The 20,919-nt window shown below is 20.2% G+C and overlaps 5 protein-coding genes across 5 annotated transcripts, besides 23 other annotated features; 1 reads left to right on the top strand and 4 right to left on the bottom strand. All coding sequences in view use genetic code 6, as the record gives it.

Moving 5' to 3' along the window:
* Positions 1 to 941: 941 nt before the first annotated feature.
* On the bottom strand, positions 942 to 3,025 carry IMG5_068490 (hypothetical protein; the record flags this gene model as incomplete). Its single annotated transcript, XM_004036810.1, has 3 exons — positions 942 to 1,008; positions 1,376 to 1,680; positions 1,734 to 3,025. The coding sequence occupies 2 exons, from the start codon at positions 3,023 to 3,025 to the stop codon at positions 1,389 to 1,391; spliced, it is 1,584 nt and encodes a 527-aa protein (XP_004036858.1). The 3' UTR covers positions 942 to 1,008; positions 1,376 to 1,388.
* Positions 1,295 to 1,355: a microsatellite.
* Positions 3,026 to 3,144: 119 nt separating the features above from the next.
* Positions 3,145 to 3,236: a microsatellite.
* A 433-nt stretch (positions 3,237 to 3,669) lies between these two features.
* Positions 3,670 to 3,731: a microsatellite.
* Positions 3,732 to 5,500: 1,769 nt separating this feature from the next.
* IMG5_068480 (hypothetical protein) lies at positions 5,501 to 6,281 on the bottom strand (the record flags this gene model as incomplete). Its single annotated transcript, XM_004036809.1, has 2 exons — positions 5,501 to 5,896; positions 5,943 to 6,281. The coding sequence occupies 2 exons, from the start codon at positions 6,279 to 6,281 to the stop codon at positions 5,501 to 5,503; spliced, it is 735 nt and encodes a 244-aa protein (XP_004036857.1).
* Positions 6,281 to 6,315: a microsatellite.
* Positions 6,298 to 6,384: a microsatellite.
* A 50-nt stretch (positions 6,385 to 6,434) lies between these two features.
* Positions 6,435 to 6,481: a microsatellite.
* Positions 6,482 to 8,178: 1,697 nt separating this feature from the next.
* On the bottom strand, positions 8,179 to 9,119 carry IMG5_068470 (hypothetical protein). The gene is made up of 3 exons (XM_004036808.1): positions 9,067 to 9,119; positions 8,614 to 9,009; positions 8,179 to 8,482 (listed from the first exon to the last, which is right to left on the bottom strand). Exons 2-3 carry the CDS (start codon positions 8,997 to 8,999, stop codon positions 8,428 to 8,430), a joined length of 441 nt encoding a protein of 146 aa, XP_004036856.1. The 5' UTR covers positions 9,000 to 9,009; positions 9,067 to 9,119; the 3' UTR covers positions 8,179 to 8,427.
* Positions 8,487 to 8,610: a microsatellite.
* Positions 9,120 to 9,628: 509 nt separating the features above from the next.
* On the top strand, positions 9,629 to 18,298 carry IMG5_068460 (hypothetical protein; the record flags this gene model as incomplete). Its single annotated transcript, XM_004036807.1, has 5 exons — positions 9,629 to 9,682; positions 9,793 to 9,897; positions 9,957 to 11,195; positions 11,249 to 14,595; positions 14,647 to 18,298. The coding sequence occupies 5 exons, from the start codon at positions 9,629 to 9,631 to the stop codon at positions 18,296 to 18,298; spliced, it is 8,397 nt and encodes a 2,798-aa protein (XP_004036855.1).
* Positions 9,729 to 9,763: a microsatellite.
* Positions 15,382 to 15,413: a microsatellite.
* Positions 16,844 to 16,930: a microsatellite.
* Positions 17,321 to 17,371: a microsatellite.
* Positions 17,544 to 17,625: a microsatellite.
* Positions 17,626 to 17,870: a microsatellite.
* Positions 17,658 to 17,910: a microsatellite.
* Positions 18,130 to 18,179: a microsatellite.
* Positions 18,299 to 18,489: 191 nt separating the features above from the next.
* Positions 18,490 to 18,550: a microsatellite.
* Positions 18,509 to 18,550: a microsatellite.
* Positions 18,513 to 18,572: a microsatellite.
* A 198-nt stretch (positions 18,573 to 18,770) lies between these two features.
* IMG5_068450 (hypothetical protein) lies at positions 18,771 to 19,764 on the bottom strand (the record flags this gene model as incomplete). The annotated part of the gene is made up of 1 exon (XM_004036806.1): positions 18,771 to 19,764. A coding segment is annotated over one exon (993 nt), but the record flags the coding sequence as incomplete, so codon positions are not given.
* A 58-nt stretch (positions 19,765 to 19,822) lies between these two features.
* Positions 19,823 to 19,872: a microsatellite.
* Positions 19,823 to 19,881: a microsatellite.
* Positions 19,861 to 19,910: a microsatellite.
* A 183-nt stretch (positions 19,911 to 20,093) lies between these two features.
* Positions 20,094 to 20,149: a microsatellite.
* Positions 20,094 to 20,152: a microsatellite.
* Positions 20,153 to 20,919: the final 767 nt, after the last annotated feature.

The following is a 20,919-nucleotide window of genomic DNA, read 5'->3' as shown; positions in this document are numbered from 1 at the left end:
TTTAAGTGAATTCTGAATTAATTTATCTAATAAGTAACTTATTAATCTAACCTTATGAATCCTCCAATGAACTAAATACATCTATTAAGAATAATTTTTTAAACGGGCTCCAATACAAACTATTATGTTTAATGAAATATAATAATATATTATTGCTAAAATTCATTATAAAAGTCTATTTGTTTGTTATTGTTCTCTAATACCATGATTTAAATTATTTAATCACTTAATTTATTCATATTCTTCTTAAATTTGTACTTTCTTTTTTCAGATAATATCCTGTTTTATTAGTTTATAAAATTTTAAGCAATAGGATTTGATGCAATAATATTTAATATTTTATGAGTATCTTAATTCACTATTCCCAATACACGATAACTTTAATAAAACAGTAAAAGATTTTTTCATTAGTATTAAATACTTAATTCAATTAAATCAATATACTTATATCTTAAAAATACAGAATTTTATTTTAAATAATCTATAAATATTATATATACCTAATGAACATTCAAATTTATAAATCGTTAAACTTAAACAGTATCAGATTTTATTACTATTTTTGTCAAATTTGAAATATCGCCGTTCTGTGTAAAACATTTGGATACATATATTTCTATTAAATTATTATTCTTTTACTACTTAATTAAAGAAAAGTTTTAATTTTTATAATTAGTATATATTTTTAATATATTTTATTTATATATAATTAATTCTATTAAAATTATATTAATTTATAGGAATATTAATTCTTAATTTTAAATAATATTTTTGATTTAAAAAATGTATAATAAATATACAGGTAGATTCAAAGCATTTGAGGTTCCATAAATAGAATAAAAACAAAAATTTTATCATATAAACTTAATATTTTAAAAAATTAATATATGTAGGGAATTTAAAAAAGTTTGCAAAAATTAATACATGATACTTTTCAAAATTTATAATTTATTAACATATGATTCGATTTAAAATTATATATTAGTATTTCAAATATTATCATGATACCTATATTGTTAAATATAAAATATTATTAACATTTTTTTATTTAATAAAAAACTAATCTCTGTTTAAATAATTTTTATTTAAAAGAAAATAATTTAAATTATTGAAAATATAACGTAAAATTTTTATTTTTTTTTGCAAATAATATTATAATAGACATAAATGTTTTAAAAAAAAAAAATAAGTTAAAATGGTTTTATTATTTCAGAAATTAAATAATATATAAATAATTTTTTAAAATAAATAAGAAAAAGCAACAATTTTAATTTATATAAATTTTTAATTAAATTATATATATATATATATATATATATATATATATATATATATATATATATATATATATATATGTTTTTATATATTTTAATACATAAATTTTATGTTCAATAATCAGTAATATTACTAAGATCAGATTCCACATCATTATCAGAAAAGCTAAATTATTCTTCATCTATAAAAATATTTTATTTACAAATATTTTTCTTAGGTTAATTATTAACAATTTCTATTTTAAGGATTGATTCGCTAATTTTAATTTCAGAGCCATTAGTAATTTCCTTTGGCTAGCTTTCTTTTCTAGGTTAATTTCTTTCTCTATAATCATGTAAGGACATCCAAGTTCCATTAGCGCTTTCTCTTATAGTGTCTCCATCTTTTATAAACCATTAATTATCACTTTATTTTTAATAATAAATTATTATGTATATTTAATTTATATTTAAATTTACATATATTATATAGTGGTTTATTTTCTTGAGATTGTATTAATATTTATTTAAACAGAGCACTCTTAAGATCTTCCTATTTTGTAAGTATTATCTTATAAATTTTCATTATAAATAAAAATATGATTTTATGGTTGATTTAAATTTATTATTAATTTCACAAAAGGTCTTTTTTTAATTTTAAAAATCTCCAAAGCACTTTATTGAGTGTAATTATATATTCTCTTTGTTTACAAAGCTTATATTTTTTATAATTCTTATTCTGTTAATCCATGGATTATTGAGGAGTTCGTTTTTTCTTGTAACAAATAATTTGTAAATTTAAAATCTTCTTCTCCTCTATTTTCTTCAGCTTCTATTTCTACATCCATACTATCTGTATTTTTTATGACATTTTTTTATTATGAATAGTTATCAACATCAACTACATGGAATTATGTTTCTGCTCCAATTAAAAAAACTTGTCCTTTTTCAAGTTTTTAAGGATAATCAAATTTTATTTTAGTAAAGGTACTTTAAGCACTTCCAATATCAACTAAATAAAACGCTGACTTAGGTTTAATAAATTTCCAGATAATTCTAAGCACATGCTCAGGGAACGAAATAAGTGAAGAGAATTTATTATTTTTTTTTGTTCCTTTAAGGAAAGTGAAGAAATCTAAACTAATTTTTTTTGGAACATTAAAACCATCCTTATAAATAATTTTGCAATGAATTCTTGAAATAGCTCTATCAGTATTAGGAAGAACAATATCATTAGGATGAACTTCAATACTATTTTCAGGATCTTTAGTAGAATCTTATCTTCCAATAATAATATCATTTGTTTCAGTATTTTTTTTTGATGCTACCATTCCTTAAGGAGTGATATAATAAATAGTATTCTGATTATTATTTTAATTTGTTTTCATTACTTGTATTTTCATGTAAGGAGCATTATAGTCTACTGTATTTGGATAGTTTTATTTTTTAAACGTATAATATTTATTTTTTATATCTTAAGGAAATTCATTTTTTATTACATTTGTTTAATTTTAATAATCTAGTTGGACCGAATTATTATTTCTATTATATACGTTTATTGAGATATTGTTTGGAGTTGTTTAAGTGTTAGGTATTACTTAATTGTTAGTTTACGCGAAATTATTTATTTGTATATTTTCATTTGATTAATTATTGGTTATTACTTAAATTTAATTGCTTGGATTATTAGTATTTTAATATATTAATAATTAATTATTTTAGTTTATTAAAGGAGGGTTTTAATTATTGCAGTAAAGTTAATTTTATAACATTTAGTTTCCGCTTTAATCTAATATATTCTAAAAAGCTTATTAACATAATAAATCAGGAATTGCTTTTAATATGTTTTGATTGGATAATTAGTTAAAATTCACTTAAGAAAAAATATTTTATTATTATTAATATAAATATTATAAGTATAAATTATATTAGTTACATAATTATTATTGATTCATATATTATTATTAATATAATTGTTATTATATTTATGGAAATTATTAGACATTACAAAAACTAGGCATATTATATTATTATAATTGACTATTATATTAACCCATTTGAAAAGGATTTTCTATTATTAATTATATATTATTAAATTAGTTATAATATATATTTTGATCATGTAAATTTTTTTTCATTTGATTATTATGAATTATATTATTATTTATAGAGTTATTATACATAGATATATAGTATTAATTCCATTATTGTTATTATTGTAAAAATTATTATTGCTGTTGTTGTTAATTTTCAATTGAATTTTACACATTTTATTGTTCATATAAAAACGGATTATTAAAATTATTTATATTTTCCAATTAGCTGTTTGTATTATTTTTTATTGTGTTATTCAAATTTTATTAGATTAAGTTGTTATTGAGTTAGTCGAAATTTTCCATTTTTTTGTTATAATGGTTTTTTTTTTTTTAATATTATTATTATTATTAATTTTTTTTCTATAATTTTTTTTTATTATTATTATTTAACTTTTATGTTTTAAAAAATTAATTTAATTAATCATCTATTGATTATTTATGATTTATAAAATAACTTAAGAAATTAATTAAAAAAAGATTAAAAGCAAAAAAAAAATATCATATATATTGTGAATTACAACCAAACAATAAAAAAATAATAATAATTTTGATTTTTTTTAAAAATAATATATAAATGTATTTTAAAATTTTATATAATAGTACAAATAATTTTTTTAAATTATAAAAATATATATAATTTAAATATATTATATATAATAATTAAAAGTGAAAAAATACATTATATATTTTAATATAAGCAAATTTAAAAATAATATTGTATTCTTATAATATATATAAAATTATATCTAATTTTTATATATAATTTCTTTTTAACAAAATTATAATTTTATTATATCATATTAAATAAATTATGACGTTTTCTTATAAAAAAATACTTTTATAATATTTTTTTTTATTATTATTTTATAAAAAAAATTTCTATTAAGCAAATTTGATTTTATAAAAAAAAAAAATAGTTAATTGGTTAAATAATTTTTTTTTATACTTAAAATATTATTATTCAATTTATTAATAATTTTTATTAACTTATTTATATAGGTATATAAAAACAATATACTATAATCAATTATTTATTTTGCACTCTAACCTATATAAATTGATTAAAAGATTATTATTTTATATGATTATAAAATGATTTATAAATTATTTAACATATTTTCTTTCCAATAAAAATAAAATAATATAATCCTAATCAGTAAAATAAAATAAAAAAATTATATAAATTAAAAATATAATTTAAATGTATAAAATTAATAATTTATTTATTATTAAATGTAATAATTGTTAATATAGATAATAAATTATATAAATTTCAACTAATATTACTTCTTTAAAAATATAATATATTTATTTTTTATTAAAATATATATAAATGCAATGTATTAAATCTAAAAAATAATTTATATTTAATTTTCAATGACAAAAAACAATATTGTTAGTCAATATTTATATAATTGATTCAATATTAATCCAGTAATAATTCCTTTTTTTTATTTTTAAATATTTAAATTATATTTGTATTTGTATAATATGGATATATTTTTTTACCACAAAAAAGACAATTGGCTATATACATTTAATTAACATAATTTAAAAGACAAGTTTAATTACAATTCGGACAATTAACATATTTTAGTGCATTTTATTATTATTATTTATTCGGAATCCCATTTATCGAATTGCAATTAGTACATTTTAATTAAGTAGCATTTCCTTCAAATATCAAATTAAAATTACATTTGTAACATTATATCATTTTTTTATTTAGCTTATGGGGTTAATTTGCTATTTAAATTGAACCATCTGGATTTTAAATAACTATTGTTTTAGTTTATAATTCCATTTATATAATAATTTATATATATTATAATTTTTATTTTCTTGATTTTTTTTTTATGTAAATTTATAATATATTATTTATTAAAATTTAATTTTTTTTTTTAATTTAATTAATTAATTATTAATAAATTAATACAGTTATATATTTGAGATAAAAATATTAAAAAAATAATATATATATATATATACATAAAAAAAAAATATTATTTATTTAAAAATTTCTCATTTTTTTAAAAAAATGAAATTTATAATTTAAAACTTAAATATAATATAATATATAAATAATTTTTTTTTAATTCTTTTTATTTTTATGTAAAAAAAATAAAATAAAAAATTAAAAAAATAAAATAATCATTCTTATTATTCTTCAGCATCATCTTAAAATTCAGAAGTCCATAAAGTTAAATTATCTCTAATCAACTACATAATAGTAGTAGCATCTTTATATTAATCTTCTTAAATACTTTCAATATCTCCAATAGCTTCATCGAAGGCAGTTTTTGCTAAATTACAAGCTTTAGAGGGATCATTCATCACTTCATAATGGAAAACAGAGAAATTTAAAGCTAAACCAAGTCTAATAGGATGAGTTGTACTTAATTAAGTATTGGCAATTTCAGAAGCTTTATTATAGCTATCTAAAGCACCATCAGCAGCTTTTTTATGAGAGTCTCCAGTTGCATATTCAGCAATATATCTATAATAGTCACCTTTCATTTTTAAATAGAAAACTTAAGCTTCTGCAGTCTTTTTTTTTTTTTTTAATATTTTTATGTTTTTGTTTTGTTTTTACTGTTGATTATTTAACTAAATTGGATGATAATAAATCAAGAATATCATTACAATATTTATTTAATTCAACTTCGATTTTCTATTTTTAACCTGTAAGTAAATTTAAATGTTTAGATCCTTTAGATTCTTCCTTTTGTTATATTGCAGATATACTTCTCCATGCAGATCTACGTGAACCTACTGTGTTTTTGTAAGCTACTGATAATAAGTTTCTTTCTTCTACTGATAGATCTTATCCTGTTAATACTACTTGTTTCATGTATTCTAACATATCTTCAAATCTTTCGGTTTGTTCAGCTATTTTAGCCATATAAATATATTCGTCTCTGCTTAATCCCATTTTTATTATTTTTATTTTTTTTTAGTTTTTATTTAAATAGAATTTTTGATTTTTTATTAAATAAAGATTTTTATTTTTATTTAAAAAGATTTTTTTAATTTTTTTTTTTTTTCTTCTTTTTTCCGCATTCTGTTGTTAATTAGTTTTATTTTAATTTTTTCTTATATTTATATATATTTATTATTTTATTTTTATATATTAGAAATTATTGACATATAACAAATATAATATTATAAAAAATATAACTAAATATAATATCAGAATTAAATTAATATTATTATAAAAAATATATCAGGATAAAAATTAGATTTTTTTTATATTGCAAAAAAAGAATATTAATTTAAATAAAAAAAAATTATATTTTTTTTTTAAACGCAAACAACAAATAAAAAAACCCAAAAAAAAATGAGTCATTTCCTATTTTTTTTTTTTTGGATTTTGAGTTTTTTAAAAAAATACCGAAAAAGTATTTTATAAAAATTTAAAAAATAAAATAAATTACTAATTTTAATTTTATTTAAACCTTATTTGGGATAATGCTATTAAGAATTCAATTATCATAAGTTTTTGCTGAGTATTCTTTATATTCCAATATGTTTTTTTATTAATTTTCAAATTATATTAATTATTTTTATTATTTTCTAAAATTAATCTTTTCCATTGTTATCTTAAATCTTATTTTTTACAAATAATATTATAGAACTTTTAATTTTTTTTTACATTGTTTTAATAGTATTATTTATGTAGTTAATCTAGTTTTGATTTTGTTATATATTTAATTATTTCTCTTAAATAAATTTTTAATTTTATATAGATTTTAAAAGAATGAGAAAAAAGAGGTGATTCTTAAATTATTATTCTTTAGAAATACGAATATATAATACATTTAGAATTAAATGTTAGTACTTACTTAAAACGCATTTTTTTATGTTTGATTTATAATATGTTTTTAATTATAAAATTTTATTCTCAAGCTAAATTGAATGCTAATATGAAAATTCTTATGAATATTTTACAAATTATTTTATTTTAAGTAATTATTTTTTATTTTTTGTATCTCTATTAATAATCTTCTTATTTAATGAAAGCTATTTAATATTTTATGATGCACATTATTTATTATAGATAATTTTAATTCTAGATTTAAACAATAATTTTTTAATTTTGTCACATAAATTTTAATTTATTATTTTAGTTTAATTATCTAAAAGAGTATATATATATTTATTTATTATTTATTCTATTAATAAAGGATTTATAAAAAATATATTAAATAAGATATTTATGAAAATAAAAAAAATAATTTTATGACTGAATTTAATTTTATTTCATTTTTAAAAAAAATATTAAAAGAAAATATTATAGAAAAATAAACAAAAATTATAAATTATTATAATTTGTTAAAAAATATATCAAATTAATTTTCCACAATTAATTATTTATATTTAACAACAAGGTTATTCTCCATCACAATCCACATTTTCGATTTCTTAAATAGCATCAAGCCCTTTAATAACAACTCCAAAAGCTTTATTTTGTTCATCTAACCACTAAGCGCTTTTAAAAGTAAGAAAGAACTATGCATTTTGATTATTAAAAAGAGAAATTATTCCACGTCTATCATGCTTTATCTTAGAAGATTCATAAGAAGTCCTAGTATCAAATATATTAGTTTCATTTTAAATAGAATCAATCTAAAAGATAAATCCTTTAAGAATTTTATTAAAAAATCTATTTTTAAAATATTAGTTTTGGAATAGACTTTTCATTTTATTTGAAATATGAGGTTCAATATTGGCAAATAATTCAATTTAAATTTAGAAAATTTAATCTTTATCACCTATTTTAATATCTAAGAAAACTATAGGATTTAAATAGTAGGAAAAAGCATGAATATTTTCTTTAATATTGGAAGAAATATATTTTTCTTTTTTATTTTAAAATAATTATTTGCAAAATTTTTTCTCTTTTTATTCTTCATTTTTAATTCTTTTATTTAGATCTTCTATAGATTTTTTTATTTCTTCATTTTCTTGTATTTATTTTGCTTTATGTAAACTTTCTTAAGCTTCTTCTAATTTATTTAAGTTCATTTCTGCCATTCCTTTCCTGTAATAAGCTTTAGGATTTTCTTTGCTATTTTTAATCACAAAATTACAGTATTATATTACTTTTTCCCATTCTTAAAGTTAATATGCTATCTTTTATTTTATATTTTATATTTTGTATTTTGTATTTTGTATTTTATATTTTGTATTTTATATTTTATATTTTATATTTTATATTTTATATTTTATATTTTATATTTTATATTTTGTATTTTTATTTTTACTGCTGCTTTATTTAAATAACATGCTGCTTTTATTTCATTTTCTTATTATTTTTATATTGCATCTTCAATATAATCTATAGCTTAGTCATATAAAATATCAGCCTCTTCATAATTTTTTAATTTAAATTATTCGTTTCCTTAGATTTTGTATTTTTTTGAAAGCTCTATTCTTTCTTCGTTCGTAAATTCGAATTTTGTTTTAATTCTATCGTAAAAATCAAGTAGTTATATTTGATATTTTTGCAAATTGTTTTCTTTATTTTATACTATAAATTCAGTTTTTTCACCTTTTTACATTCCTTTTATACATTCATCAAATTTCGGAATTTCTTCTTAACCTAATTCATATGAATAAGGTTTATCTGTTTATTCATCTTCAATGTCATCGTTAAAAGACTTTATTTTATAATATACTTTTTTTTTTTTTTTGATAATATTTTAATATTTAAATACCTTAAACTATTTAACCATCATTTGGATATTATTCTGTTTATTCAAGAGAAGGTTAAATTACAGTTTTTTTAAGCATTTTATAACTTTAAATATATTTATTTTATAAATTATTTGTTTATTCCAAATAATATTACAAAAATTATAAATTATTTATTTAATAGAACTTATGAAATTATTTATGGTATTTATTATTACAACTCTTTTTATTTAATTATTATAAAAGTAAGAAAATAATTAGATTAGCTAGTTAATAATAAAAATAAAAAAGAGAAAAAATATAATTTATATTGATTATTTCATTTATAAGACTTTATTAATGAATATTTTCCGATTTTTCTAAAATAATTTTAATGATAAAATCAATAAAAATATAATTATAATTGGGAAAGAATACATAATCAAAATTTAAATACTAAGAATTTATTATTAAAAATTAAATTATATATAAAAAGCAAGTGTATTTTATATATTTTTTTATAAAAATATCAATCAACTTTTTAGAAATTAAAAATAAGTATAAATATATAAATTAAGAAGAAAAAACTAAAAATTAAAAAATAAAATGGAATTAAACAATAGATTTTTAACAAGTTTTTAGCATTATTAACCAAAAGAAGTAAAAAATAATAAATAAATTATTCGAATAATAAAATGACTAAAATAAATTAATCAAAAACAAAATAAATCAAATACAAAAAATAAATCTTTTTATTTTAAAAACAATAGAAATATCGTTTTACAATATCTCTTCGTAAACTTACAGAGGGTTATGAAAAAAATGATGATAATAGTGTATAAAGAATAAATAAGTAAAGAAATGACTATATTTAAGTAAATTATATTTATATACATGAAGAAATTAATAATAAATTTTATATAAATATTTTAAGAATTGTAGAGAAAAAAATGAAGAAGATCCTTTGTAAGAAATAAAATTAAGACAAATGGATTTAATGTATCGATTATATTTTACTGAAGACACGAAATTAAGAAAATTTATGTAAGATATAAAAGCTGCAGTAAAAAAAATTGGAATAGAAATTGTAAGATAAGATGATCACAACGACTAGTAACATAATTTGAGATGTTTTGGATATTATTAAGGAATATACAAAATATTTAAATAATCTTGGACGAATAGTGACGAATGTTATATAAACTTTATACATATTATGAGAAAAGATTATGGCGACAAATATAAAATGGAAGAAGATTATGATTTATATTAATAATTAATAGGCCTTTTATTAACTGTAGATAAAAAGCAGGAATAAATAATGAAGACAGGAATATTAGATGAAAGGGATGAAAGTAAATAAAATGTTATTAATGAATATAAAATGGAATCATATCAAGATAGTTTTTTATCAGGATATTAAAATAATATATTAGATTTTAGATTTGGGTATGATATTAGAGATGATTAAAGAGATGATGAATATATTATTATTAGATAAAAATAAAAGTTTAATTATGTAAAGGAATTTTTTGAAAGATATGAAGACGTCCTTAAACAGAAATCGAGCGATTTTTGGTAATTTTTACTTTTTGATGTCCTTAAAGCTTTGTGTGATAAAAAAAATTCTGATGAGTAACTTTAAGAAATTTTAATGGGATATTTAGGTGATTTTGAAGCTTGTAAATTCTTGCTATAAAATAGAAAAGAAATTATTATGTATTTATATAATAATCATTTTAGTACTGATAAATAAGTTACATCTGGAAGCAGACTTTAAAATGATAATAAATCAAAAGGATTAACTAATTATGAAATTTTAATTTCTATTGTATATTTAAAATATCTATATTTTTATTATAAATAAAATTAATTTTTATAGGGAATTAAAGATGTTGATATAGAATAAGAAAGCAGATTAGGATTGAAAAAAAGAGATATTGATCAGAAAGTAAAATAAGCAAAAGAAAGAAATTAATATGATGTAGATGAAGAATTTACAGAAATAGATTTTATTAATCAAGATTAAAATTAATTAGTTTTAAAAATACCCACTTTAGAAAAAACTGATTACCCTGATTATATTTAATTCAAAATTTCTCCTATGCCAAGAGGATTAGCACCTTCAGGAGAATTAATTTAAATTTAAAATGCTTTACCTTAGTGGGCAGAGGTATTTTTTTTAAAATAAATAAATATATAATAATAATAATAAAAAAAATATAGCAAGCATTTGAAGGAATAAATTCATTAAACCTAGTTTAATCAAAAGTTCATCCTACAGCATTTAAAACAGATGAAAATATTCTTGTATGCGCCCCTACAGGAGCAGGTAAAACGAATATAGCTTTATTGACAATATTAAGAGAAATTGAAAGGCATGTGAACCCTTCAACTAAAAAAGTAATAGACTTTGCATTTAAAATAATATATATTTCGCCAATGAAAGCTTTAGCGGCAGAAATAGTAGATAAGTTTTAAGGGAGATTGAGTTATTTAGGAATAAAATGCCGAGAATTAACAGGTGATATGTAGATGTCAAAAAAAGAAATTGAAGAAACACAAATCATTATTACTACTCCTGAAAAATGGGATGTCTTTACTCGTAAAAAAAATGAAGTTGCGGAAACTTTAAAGCTTCTAATTATTGATGAAATTCATCTTTTAAATGACGAAAGAGGCCCCGTTTTGGAATGTTTGGTGTCCAGAACTCTTTAGAATATAGAAAGATAGTAAAAAACAGTCAGAATGTTAGGACTTTCTGCTACTTTACCAAATTATTTAGATGTAGCATCATTCTTGCATGTTAAAAAGGAATCCGTTTTCTTCTTTGACGCTTCTTATAGACCAGTTCCTTTAATGTAGAGATATATAGGAGTAAGAGAACCTAAATAGACTTCGTTCAAAATTCGCAGAAAAAAAATTGATATATATAACGAATTAACTTATACCATATCTAAAGGAGTGCTTGAACATAAAAAACAGGTTCTTATTTTTGTCCATTCAAGAAAAGAAACTATCGTAACAGGATAATATTTACTTAAAATGGCTTAAGATAGGAACGAATTGCACCTAATGAAGTCTCTAGAAAAAGATAAACATACACTTCCAAAAATCTAAGATAAGGAATTGACTAAATTGGCACCTTATGGTATAGGATTTCATCATGCTGGTATGTTGAGAAAAGATAGAAATTTGGTCGAGAAGATGTTTTTGGATGGAAATCTTAGAATTTTGTGTGCTACTGCTACTTTAGCTTGGGGTGTGAATCTACCAGCTTATTCTGTTATTATTAAAGGGACTGATGTTATTGACCCAAGTAGGGGTGGTACTTAGGATTTATCAGTTTTGGATATATAATAAATGTTCGGAAGAGCAGGAAGACCTTAGTTTGATTAGAATGGAGAGGTCACTTTAATTACTGATGTTAATAAATTAAATTAATTTGTTGGATAATTAAATAATGCCTCTTATATTGAAAGCAGATTCACTCGTCATTTAAAAGAAGCTCTAAATGCTGAAATCGCTTTAGGAAACATCACTACTTTAAAAGAAGCATTTGATTGGGTGAATTATACTTTTTATGCGATTAGATTAAGAAGAAATCCAACTGGTTACGGGTGCAAAATAAGTGGTAATTATAATAAAGAATTAGCTATTGAAATGCATATTACAGAAACCATAGAAAATGCTCTTTAGGATTTGGATAAATTAAGACTTATAAGGTTAGATAGGAAAAACAATTATCTATCTTCAACAGAACTGGGAAGAATTACTTCACATTATTATATTAATTCGGAAACTATGAATACTTTTTGTAAATGCTTTGGTATTAATATGGACGTTGTCGATGATTACGATGAAGTTGTGAAGAAAAAAACTGAGTATAAAAATGATTTAGATATTCTGAAAATTATAGCTTAAGCAAAAGAGTTCGAGAATATAAAAATGAGACCTGAAGAGGCCTAAGAATTATCAAAAGTAGTCAATATTTGTTGGATTTTTGATGAAAAGTTAGAACTTTCTAACAAAAGAATAGCTTCTACAGATAATAATGTAGATAATTAAACCCCTTTATTAATTGATACACCTGAAAAAATCCTGATTTTAATTTCAGGATATTTATGTAAATATCCATATGAAAACTTTTCTCTAATTTCAGACTCATAGTTCATTATTTAGAACTCTATAAGACTTTTAAGATGCATGCTAGATATCGTAATTAAAAAATCTATGGCTTAAAATGCTTAATTAGTCCAAAAATGGTGCCGATATATAGAACAGAGAATAGTTCCAGATGATACGCCTTTGCGTTAGTTCACAAAGGCTTCTTGGTAAGGGTATAATACGTTTAAATAAAGAAAAGAAAATCGAGAAGGGTTTCTTAGTGAAGATGTAGTAACTAGAATAGAAGACAAGGGTTTTACATTAGATTAATTAAGAGATATTAATGTAAATGAACTTTCTTATGCAATAAATTGGAATTCTAAGGTGGCTTCTATAATAAAAAAATTTGTTTCTTATATTCCTAGAGTTTAAGTTAATTATAATGTAAGACCAATTGCTTAGACTGTTTTAAAAGTCGACGTTTAGGTTATGCCAGATTGGACTTTTACACCAAGATGGCATAATAAAACAGAGCTTTTTAATTTAATAGTGGATGATGAAAATGAGATTTTGCATAATGAAACTTTAACTATTAGCTAGTAGTAAGTGTTTTCGAAAACTGCAACTGAACTTAGCTTTTTTGTGCCTTTTAGGGACTCTAATGCTAGACATTATAGACTTTCTATTGTACATGACACTTGGATTGCTGATCCGGAGACGGAAATTTAAATTAATTTAGATAATATTTATTTCTAAGGAGAAAAAATGGAGTATACAGAACTTTTAGATATTCATCCTTTACCAACTTCGGCTCTTAATAATCCGGAATTTGAGAACATTTATAAATTTAAGTATTTTAATCCAAATTAAACTTAAGTATTTCATGCAGTTTATAATACTGATAATAATGTACTTATTGGTTCACCTACTGGTTCTGGTAAAACTATTATGGCTGAATTTTCTATTTTGAGAGTTTTTAATAAATACCCAGGAAAGTTAGTTGTTTATATTGCTCCTTTGAAAGCCATAGCAAAAGAAAGACTAAATGACTGGGAAGTTAGATTTGGGTAAAAATTAGGAAAGAAAGTCCATGAATTAACTGGGGATTTTACTCCAGATTTAGAATCTTTATTGAAAGCAGATGTTGTTGTTACTACTCCTGAAAAATGGGATGGTATTTCTAGAAGTTGGAGCAACCGTGAATATGTAAAAAATACTGCTTTAGTAATTTTTGATGAAATTCATTTATTAGGACAAGATAGAGGTCCTGTTTTGGAAGTTATTGTTTCCAGAATGAACTTAGTTTCGAGTAGAACTTAGCATAAAATTAGAATGGTCGGTCTTTCTACAGCTATGGCTAATGGCACTGATGTTGCTGATTGGTTTGGAGTTCCAAGATTTTATTTCTTTAATTTTAGACCTCATGTAAGGCCTGTTCCTTTAAAAATTTATTTTGATGGATTTAGGTATATTTTTTTTATATTTTATGATTCTAAACATTATTATTTTTTTAATAGTGCAAAAGCATATTGCCCAAGAATGGCAGAAATGAATAAACCAGCATTTTAATCAATAAGAAAATACGGAGAAAAGAAACCTGTATTAGTATTTGTATCATCACGTCGTCAAACACGTTTGACTGCATTAGATTTGATAGCTCACGCTATGCATGAATAATGTGGTTAATGTCCATTTGTAATGTGTAGTGAAGATGAACTTTCTGCATATTTAGAATTAATAAAAGATGAGTTTTTAAAATAAACTCTTGCTTTTGGTGTAGGTATGCATCATGCAGGTTTGTAATAGGAAGACAAGAAAATTGTAGAAGAACTTTTTTTAAATTAAAAAATATAAGTTTTGATTGCTACAGCTACTTTAGCTTGGGGAGTAAATCTTCCAGCAAGACTTGTGATAATAAAAGGAACGGAATATTTCGATTCTAAAAGTAAGAAATATGTAGACATGCCTGTAACTGATATCTTATAAATGATTGGAAGAGCAGGAAGACCTTAATTTGATGATTAGGGCATTGCTTGCGTTTTTGTGGAATAAAGTAAAAAGAATTTCTATAGAAAATATTTAAATGACCCTTTTCCAATTGAATCGTCTTTAATAAGTCAAATTCATGATCATTTTAATGCCGAAATATCAAGCGGAACAATTGAAACGAAACAATAGTGTATGGATTGGATCACTTGGACTTATTTTTTCAGAAGAATGTTAAAAAATCCTACTTATTATAATTTAGAAAATTAAGAAACTTCTTAAGTTAAGAAATTCTTAATTCAATTAGTTGACGATTGTATGAATAGATTATAAGAATATAATTGTATTACTATTGATGAAGAATAAAAATATTACGTATAGCCTACCTTTTTGGGGTAACTAGCAGCATTTTATTACATTAAACATGAATCCATTTTTCATTTTGATTAAAAAATCACAAAAGAAAGTACAATTCCTTAACTTCTACGAATAATAGCCTATTGTAAAGAATTCGAGGAAATTCCTTTAAGACATAATGAAGAAAACATGAATGAGGCTTTAGCAAAATTAGCTCCATTAGCCTGTGATAAAAACAATTTTACATCTTCAAATGAAAAAACTTTCCTTCTTTATCAAATGCATATGTTTAGACTTCCACCGCCAATTCGAGATTATATAACAGATACAAAAATAGTGGTCGATAGTTCGATTAGAATTATTCATGCGTGTATAGATCTTTGTGCAGAAAGAAAATAGCTAAATACATGTGTTAATTTGATGATTATTATGTAAATGTTAGTTCAAGGAGTTTGGTTTGATAGAAGTATGCTTATTAATTTCCCGTTTTTCGATGAGGTTTTGATAAAGAAATTACCATTTTATTACTTGTGTTAATTATTGGAAGAATTCCATAATGGATCTTTGTAAAATATGTTAAAGAAAATCGATAAAAAATTCAATGAGGAAAATGTTTGGAAAGAACTTGAAAAAAAAATCAATAGTATTCCTTTAGTTAATTTAAGGGTAAAAATTTACCCTTTTAATTCAGAAAAATTATAAAAAGAAGATACTTAAATATAACAAAGTGAAATATAACTGGTGCAAGGAGGAGAAGCAATTATTTAAGTGAATATGGAAAGGGTTAATTATAAGTAACCACTTTAAGTTTAGGTTTAGCATTGTTAAAAGATTAAAGACGCTTCTTGGTGGCTTGTTGTGGGTGATGAGTATTTTGGTGAACTTCTTTCAATGAAGAAAGTGTTCTTTAAATAAAATTTGTTTAAAGAGATTTAAATTATTTTGCCAAAAAACTTTGATAAAAGTAAAAAATTGAGTGTAATGTTAATTTCTGATTCATATTTGGGTATAGATTAGATTTAAAAAATTGATTTGAGGGCGAAATTGTAATAAAATGATGAAAAATATTAAATAAATAGTGATGAAGAATCATTAGAAACGGATAAACCCATTAGATAAAGACTTTCTTCAGATGAAGAATAAGAATAATAAAAAGCTAATTAAAAATATAAGAATAATAGTGCTATATTAACATAAGGAAATTAACTTAAAAAAAAAAAATTAGAGGATAATAATAATTAAGAAGATGAAGAAAAAAAAATATTATAAGATAAATGTGAACAAGAAGAAGAAGAAAAAAAAAGTTCACCTTCTAAAATGAATATTATAACTAGAAAAAAAAATGATAAAAACCAAGAAAGTAAAAATATAAATAATTAATAATAATAATAATAATAATAATAATAATAATAATAATAATAATAATAATAAAAATATTAATAATAAAAATACTAATAAGAAAAAAAGCCAGAAAAAAAAGGTTATAATAGTCATTATAATTAAAGAAATGATAATTATAGAGGAAAACATAATTATAATAAAGATAGAAATAATTATAATTCCGACGATAATTAGAATGAAGATGAATATGATGTTGGATATAAAACTAAAGAAGGTAATAAAATAGATGAATTTAAAAGAAATAAAGGGAATTTACCTATTGATCAAGAAAATAATGATGATGAAAATAGTGAAGATCTTCAAAAAAAAATTGAATTGGATAGTGATTTTAGTGATGAAGCTGAAAATAAAAGACAGAGAAGAAGATTTGATAATTAATAAAGAAACAACGAAGGAACAGTTGGAAATAAATTGATTAAGGGTAATGCTGATAAGGTAGGAGGATATAATAAAAATTATTAAAATAGAAATAAGGATGATTATAATAGAAAGAAAAATCAAGATTTTAATAAAAATAAAGAATATGACAACCGAAATTATCAAAATAAAAACTTCGAAAAAGATGATTAATAAAGAAATTAGGATAACAAGAAAAATAGCGATAACAAATAGAATTCAGATATAAAATCAGATAAAATAAATTAAGATAATATTGATATTAATTAGACTGATAATAAAAATGAAAATAATAGATAAAATAATATTAGAAATGATAATAATAGAAGTGAACATAATAGAAATTATAATAATAGTAATAGAAATTATGATTAAAACAAAAATTATGATAATAGAAATAATGATAATAATCGAAATTATAATAATAAGAATTATGACAATAATCGAAATTATAATAACAGAAATTATGATAATAATAGGAATTATGATAATAATAGGAATTATGATAATAATCGGAATTATGATAATAATAGGAATTATGATAATAATAGAAATTATGATAATAATAGGAATTACGATAATAATAGGAATTATGATAATAATAGGAATTATGATAATAGTAGGAATTATAATAGTAATAGATAATAAGACAGAAATTAAGATAGTAGAAATAAAGATAGAAACTATTACAAGAATTTTGATAATGATTACGATAGAAATTATGAAAATCAAAAAAATAATCCAAATAACACAAATTAAAAATATGATTATAATAAAAATAGAGATAATGAGTATAATAGAAATAGGTAATAAGATAATGACTAAAGGAGAGATAACTAAAAATAAGATGATATGAGTTAATAAGATAATAGAAATTAATAAAATAACAAAATAATATAAGATAACAAAAACTAAAGAAATCAATAAAATAGAAATTATAATTAAAGAGAAGAAAATAAATATGACGATAGAAGTTCTGAAGACTAAAGACAAAACTAAAGAAATTAATTAAAAAGATAATATAAATGAATAAAATTATTTAATTATTAATAAATTAAATAAAAAAATAAAACCTTTATATAATTTATTTTCATAAAAATATAATTAGGTAACAACTAATTTAATAAATATTTATTTAAATGATTAATATTAATTTTATGATGTTATTTAATAAAAAAAATTAATTCATTATAATTATAAATAAAACAGTATTATAACTATAAAAATAAATAATTAAACAAATTAAATATATAATATTATTTAAATTAAAATAAATATTATAATTATTTTATAAATTTAAATATAAAAAAATATACAAATGATTATATTTATATAAATATTTAATAAATTGTTTAATTTGTTAAATATATATATATAAATAATAAAATATTAATTTTAAAAATACAGATGTCTTTAACTTTAAAAACGAAATGCATATTTATTTAATAAATAAAAAAATCCAAGTATTAAAAAAATAAGAACAAAAAATAAAAAAAGAAAATCATTATTATTTAGAAGAAATAATTTATTCAAACTTTTCTTATGCTTCTTTTTAAATAGCTTAATCTCCTAATTTAATTTTGATATCTTTGTAAACCTTTTCTAATCTTTAGATATGTTTTTCATTTGGATTTTCCTTAAGTTAATTTTCTAAAACATTCAAAAATTCTTCCATAATATTATCATATTAAATAATATTAATAGCATTAGTATTTTAAATTAAATTATAATTAGCCAATTCTATAAAACATTCATCGATTTCTTTTTTTGCTAAATGTAAATAAGCTTTTCCATTTATACAATTATGACCAACATAACATTTTTTAATAAAACCTAAGAATTTGTTAATATTTTTTTCGATTTTCTAATCTTCTGAAGGTTCTTGTAGACTTCTTGCGAATCCAACAAGTATATTATTTATTGTATTTTCATTAATGCTGACAAGATCTCTAATTAAAGCAGCTCTTGCAACATAGAAAATGACTTAATTAAGCTTTTGTTAAACAGCATAAGAAGATAAAGTATCCAAAATCTAAGAATCTATTTTCAAGAAATAGGTACAGGAGAAAATTTTAGCTAAATCAGTGATTGCGTCATTGTTTTGGGTAGATTAATAATGCTATGTAAGTTCATATAATAGAGATGTTGTAGGATAATACATAAGGAAATTATGATTGTATAATATTTCATGCAATAATTCAGATTTATTAACTTGCATGGCTTTTCGAATGAATTAGTCTATTTATTTGTTGATGATTTTTTCTTTGTTTCCTACAAAATTATAATAGGCTTATTTTACTTCTTATACGTCTTCGGGAGTTTTTATTAAATTTAATAATTATGCGAATTAATTTTGGTTAAATTACTAATAGCCATTCTTATTTATTTATGTAAATCTTAATAAATAATCATAGTATTCTTTTGCAGATGCATATTCGGCGATAGATACTTCTTCAACTTTTGTAGATTTTGCTAATTTTGCAAATGCGCAAGTTGGGTAAAGTTTTTTATTTTAAAATGCTTTTAATAATTGTTTTTGTATTTTAACTATCATTTTATTTATTTTTTTGGTTTTATTTCTTTTTTTTTATTTTTTTATTTTTTGTTCTTTTGAATTTTTTAGCCTTCTCTTTTATTTTTTTATTAAAATATAAATATATTATAAAAGATATTTTTTTTATTTATAAAGCAAAAAGAATTTTTTATTTTGAATACCTTTTGTTTTCTTTCTTTTTAGTATTTTACTAAAGTCTTTTTATTTTAATTTTTAAATAAAATATTTATTTATTTTAAAAAAAAAAATATTATACATCTTAAATAAATCAAAAAAAAAAAAAAAACAACTAAAAAATAAAATATAAAAAAAAATAAAAAAAAAAAAAACATAATGGAGATAGAAGAAGAAACAAAAATTTAAATTAAGCTAAATACCTAATTTACCCCAAACCAAACATCCATATAAAAAAAGTTAATTAAAATAAAAGAAAATGATAATTAAATATTAGCTTCAATATTTACTAACAATTAAATAGAATTTCAAGCACAAGCCCTAAACGAAACATTTGTTTAAGATGATCCTTATCAATATTTAACAGATATAGAATGGCTAAATGAAACTTAATTATTATTTTCAACATAAAAATCAATTCAATTATATGATTTGCAAAAAAAAAAGTGCTTCGTAACTTATAAGGACATAGTTAGGAAATATTTACAATATGTAAAAATACATATAATAATGTAATAGCATCAGGAGGTTAAGATAATACGATTATATTATGGGATTTAAGAGAATAAAAGCCTTTTAATGTAATACTAGCCCATGCTAGATCAATTACAAATATTTAATTTTCAAAAGATAGTATGAATTTAGCAAGTTGTGCAGCTGATGGCTTTACTCGGGTTTTCAACGTTTTTAATGGATTTTGCAAATGTACTTTAAATGCAAATACTACTACTATTCCTTCTTTTGTAAAGTTTTGTGAAAATAATTAATTTTTACTTGTGGACACTTTAGATGATAGTATTTAATTATGGGATTGGAAAAAATAGGAACTTAGATAATCTTTTTAAGGAAGTGTAAATTCTTAAAGTTATTTAGAATCTTTTATTATTAAGGATCCTTTAATTTAAAAATAAAGATATGTTAT

Source organism: Ichthyophthirius multifiliis (genome assembly GCF_000220395.1).
Source record: "Ichthyophthirius multifiliis unplaced genomic scaffold scaff_1120509250364, whole genome shotgun sequence".
NCBI lineage: Eukaryota > Ciliophora > Oligohymenophorea > Hymenostomatida > Ichthyophthirius > Ichthyophthirius multifiliis.
Note: the sequence above shows the minus strand (reverse complement) of the source record. Positions and strands in the feature narration are given on the sequence as shown.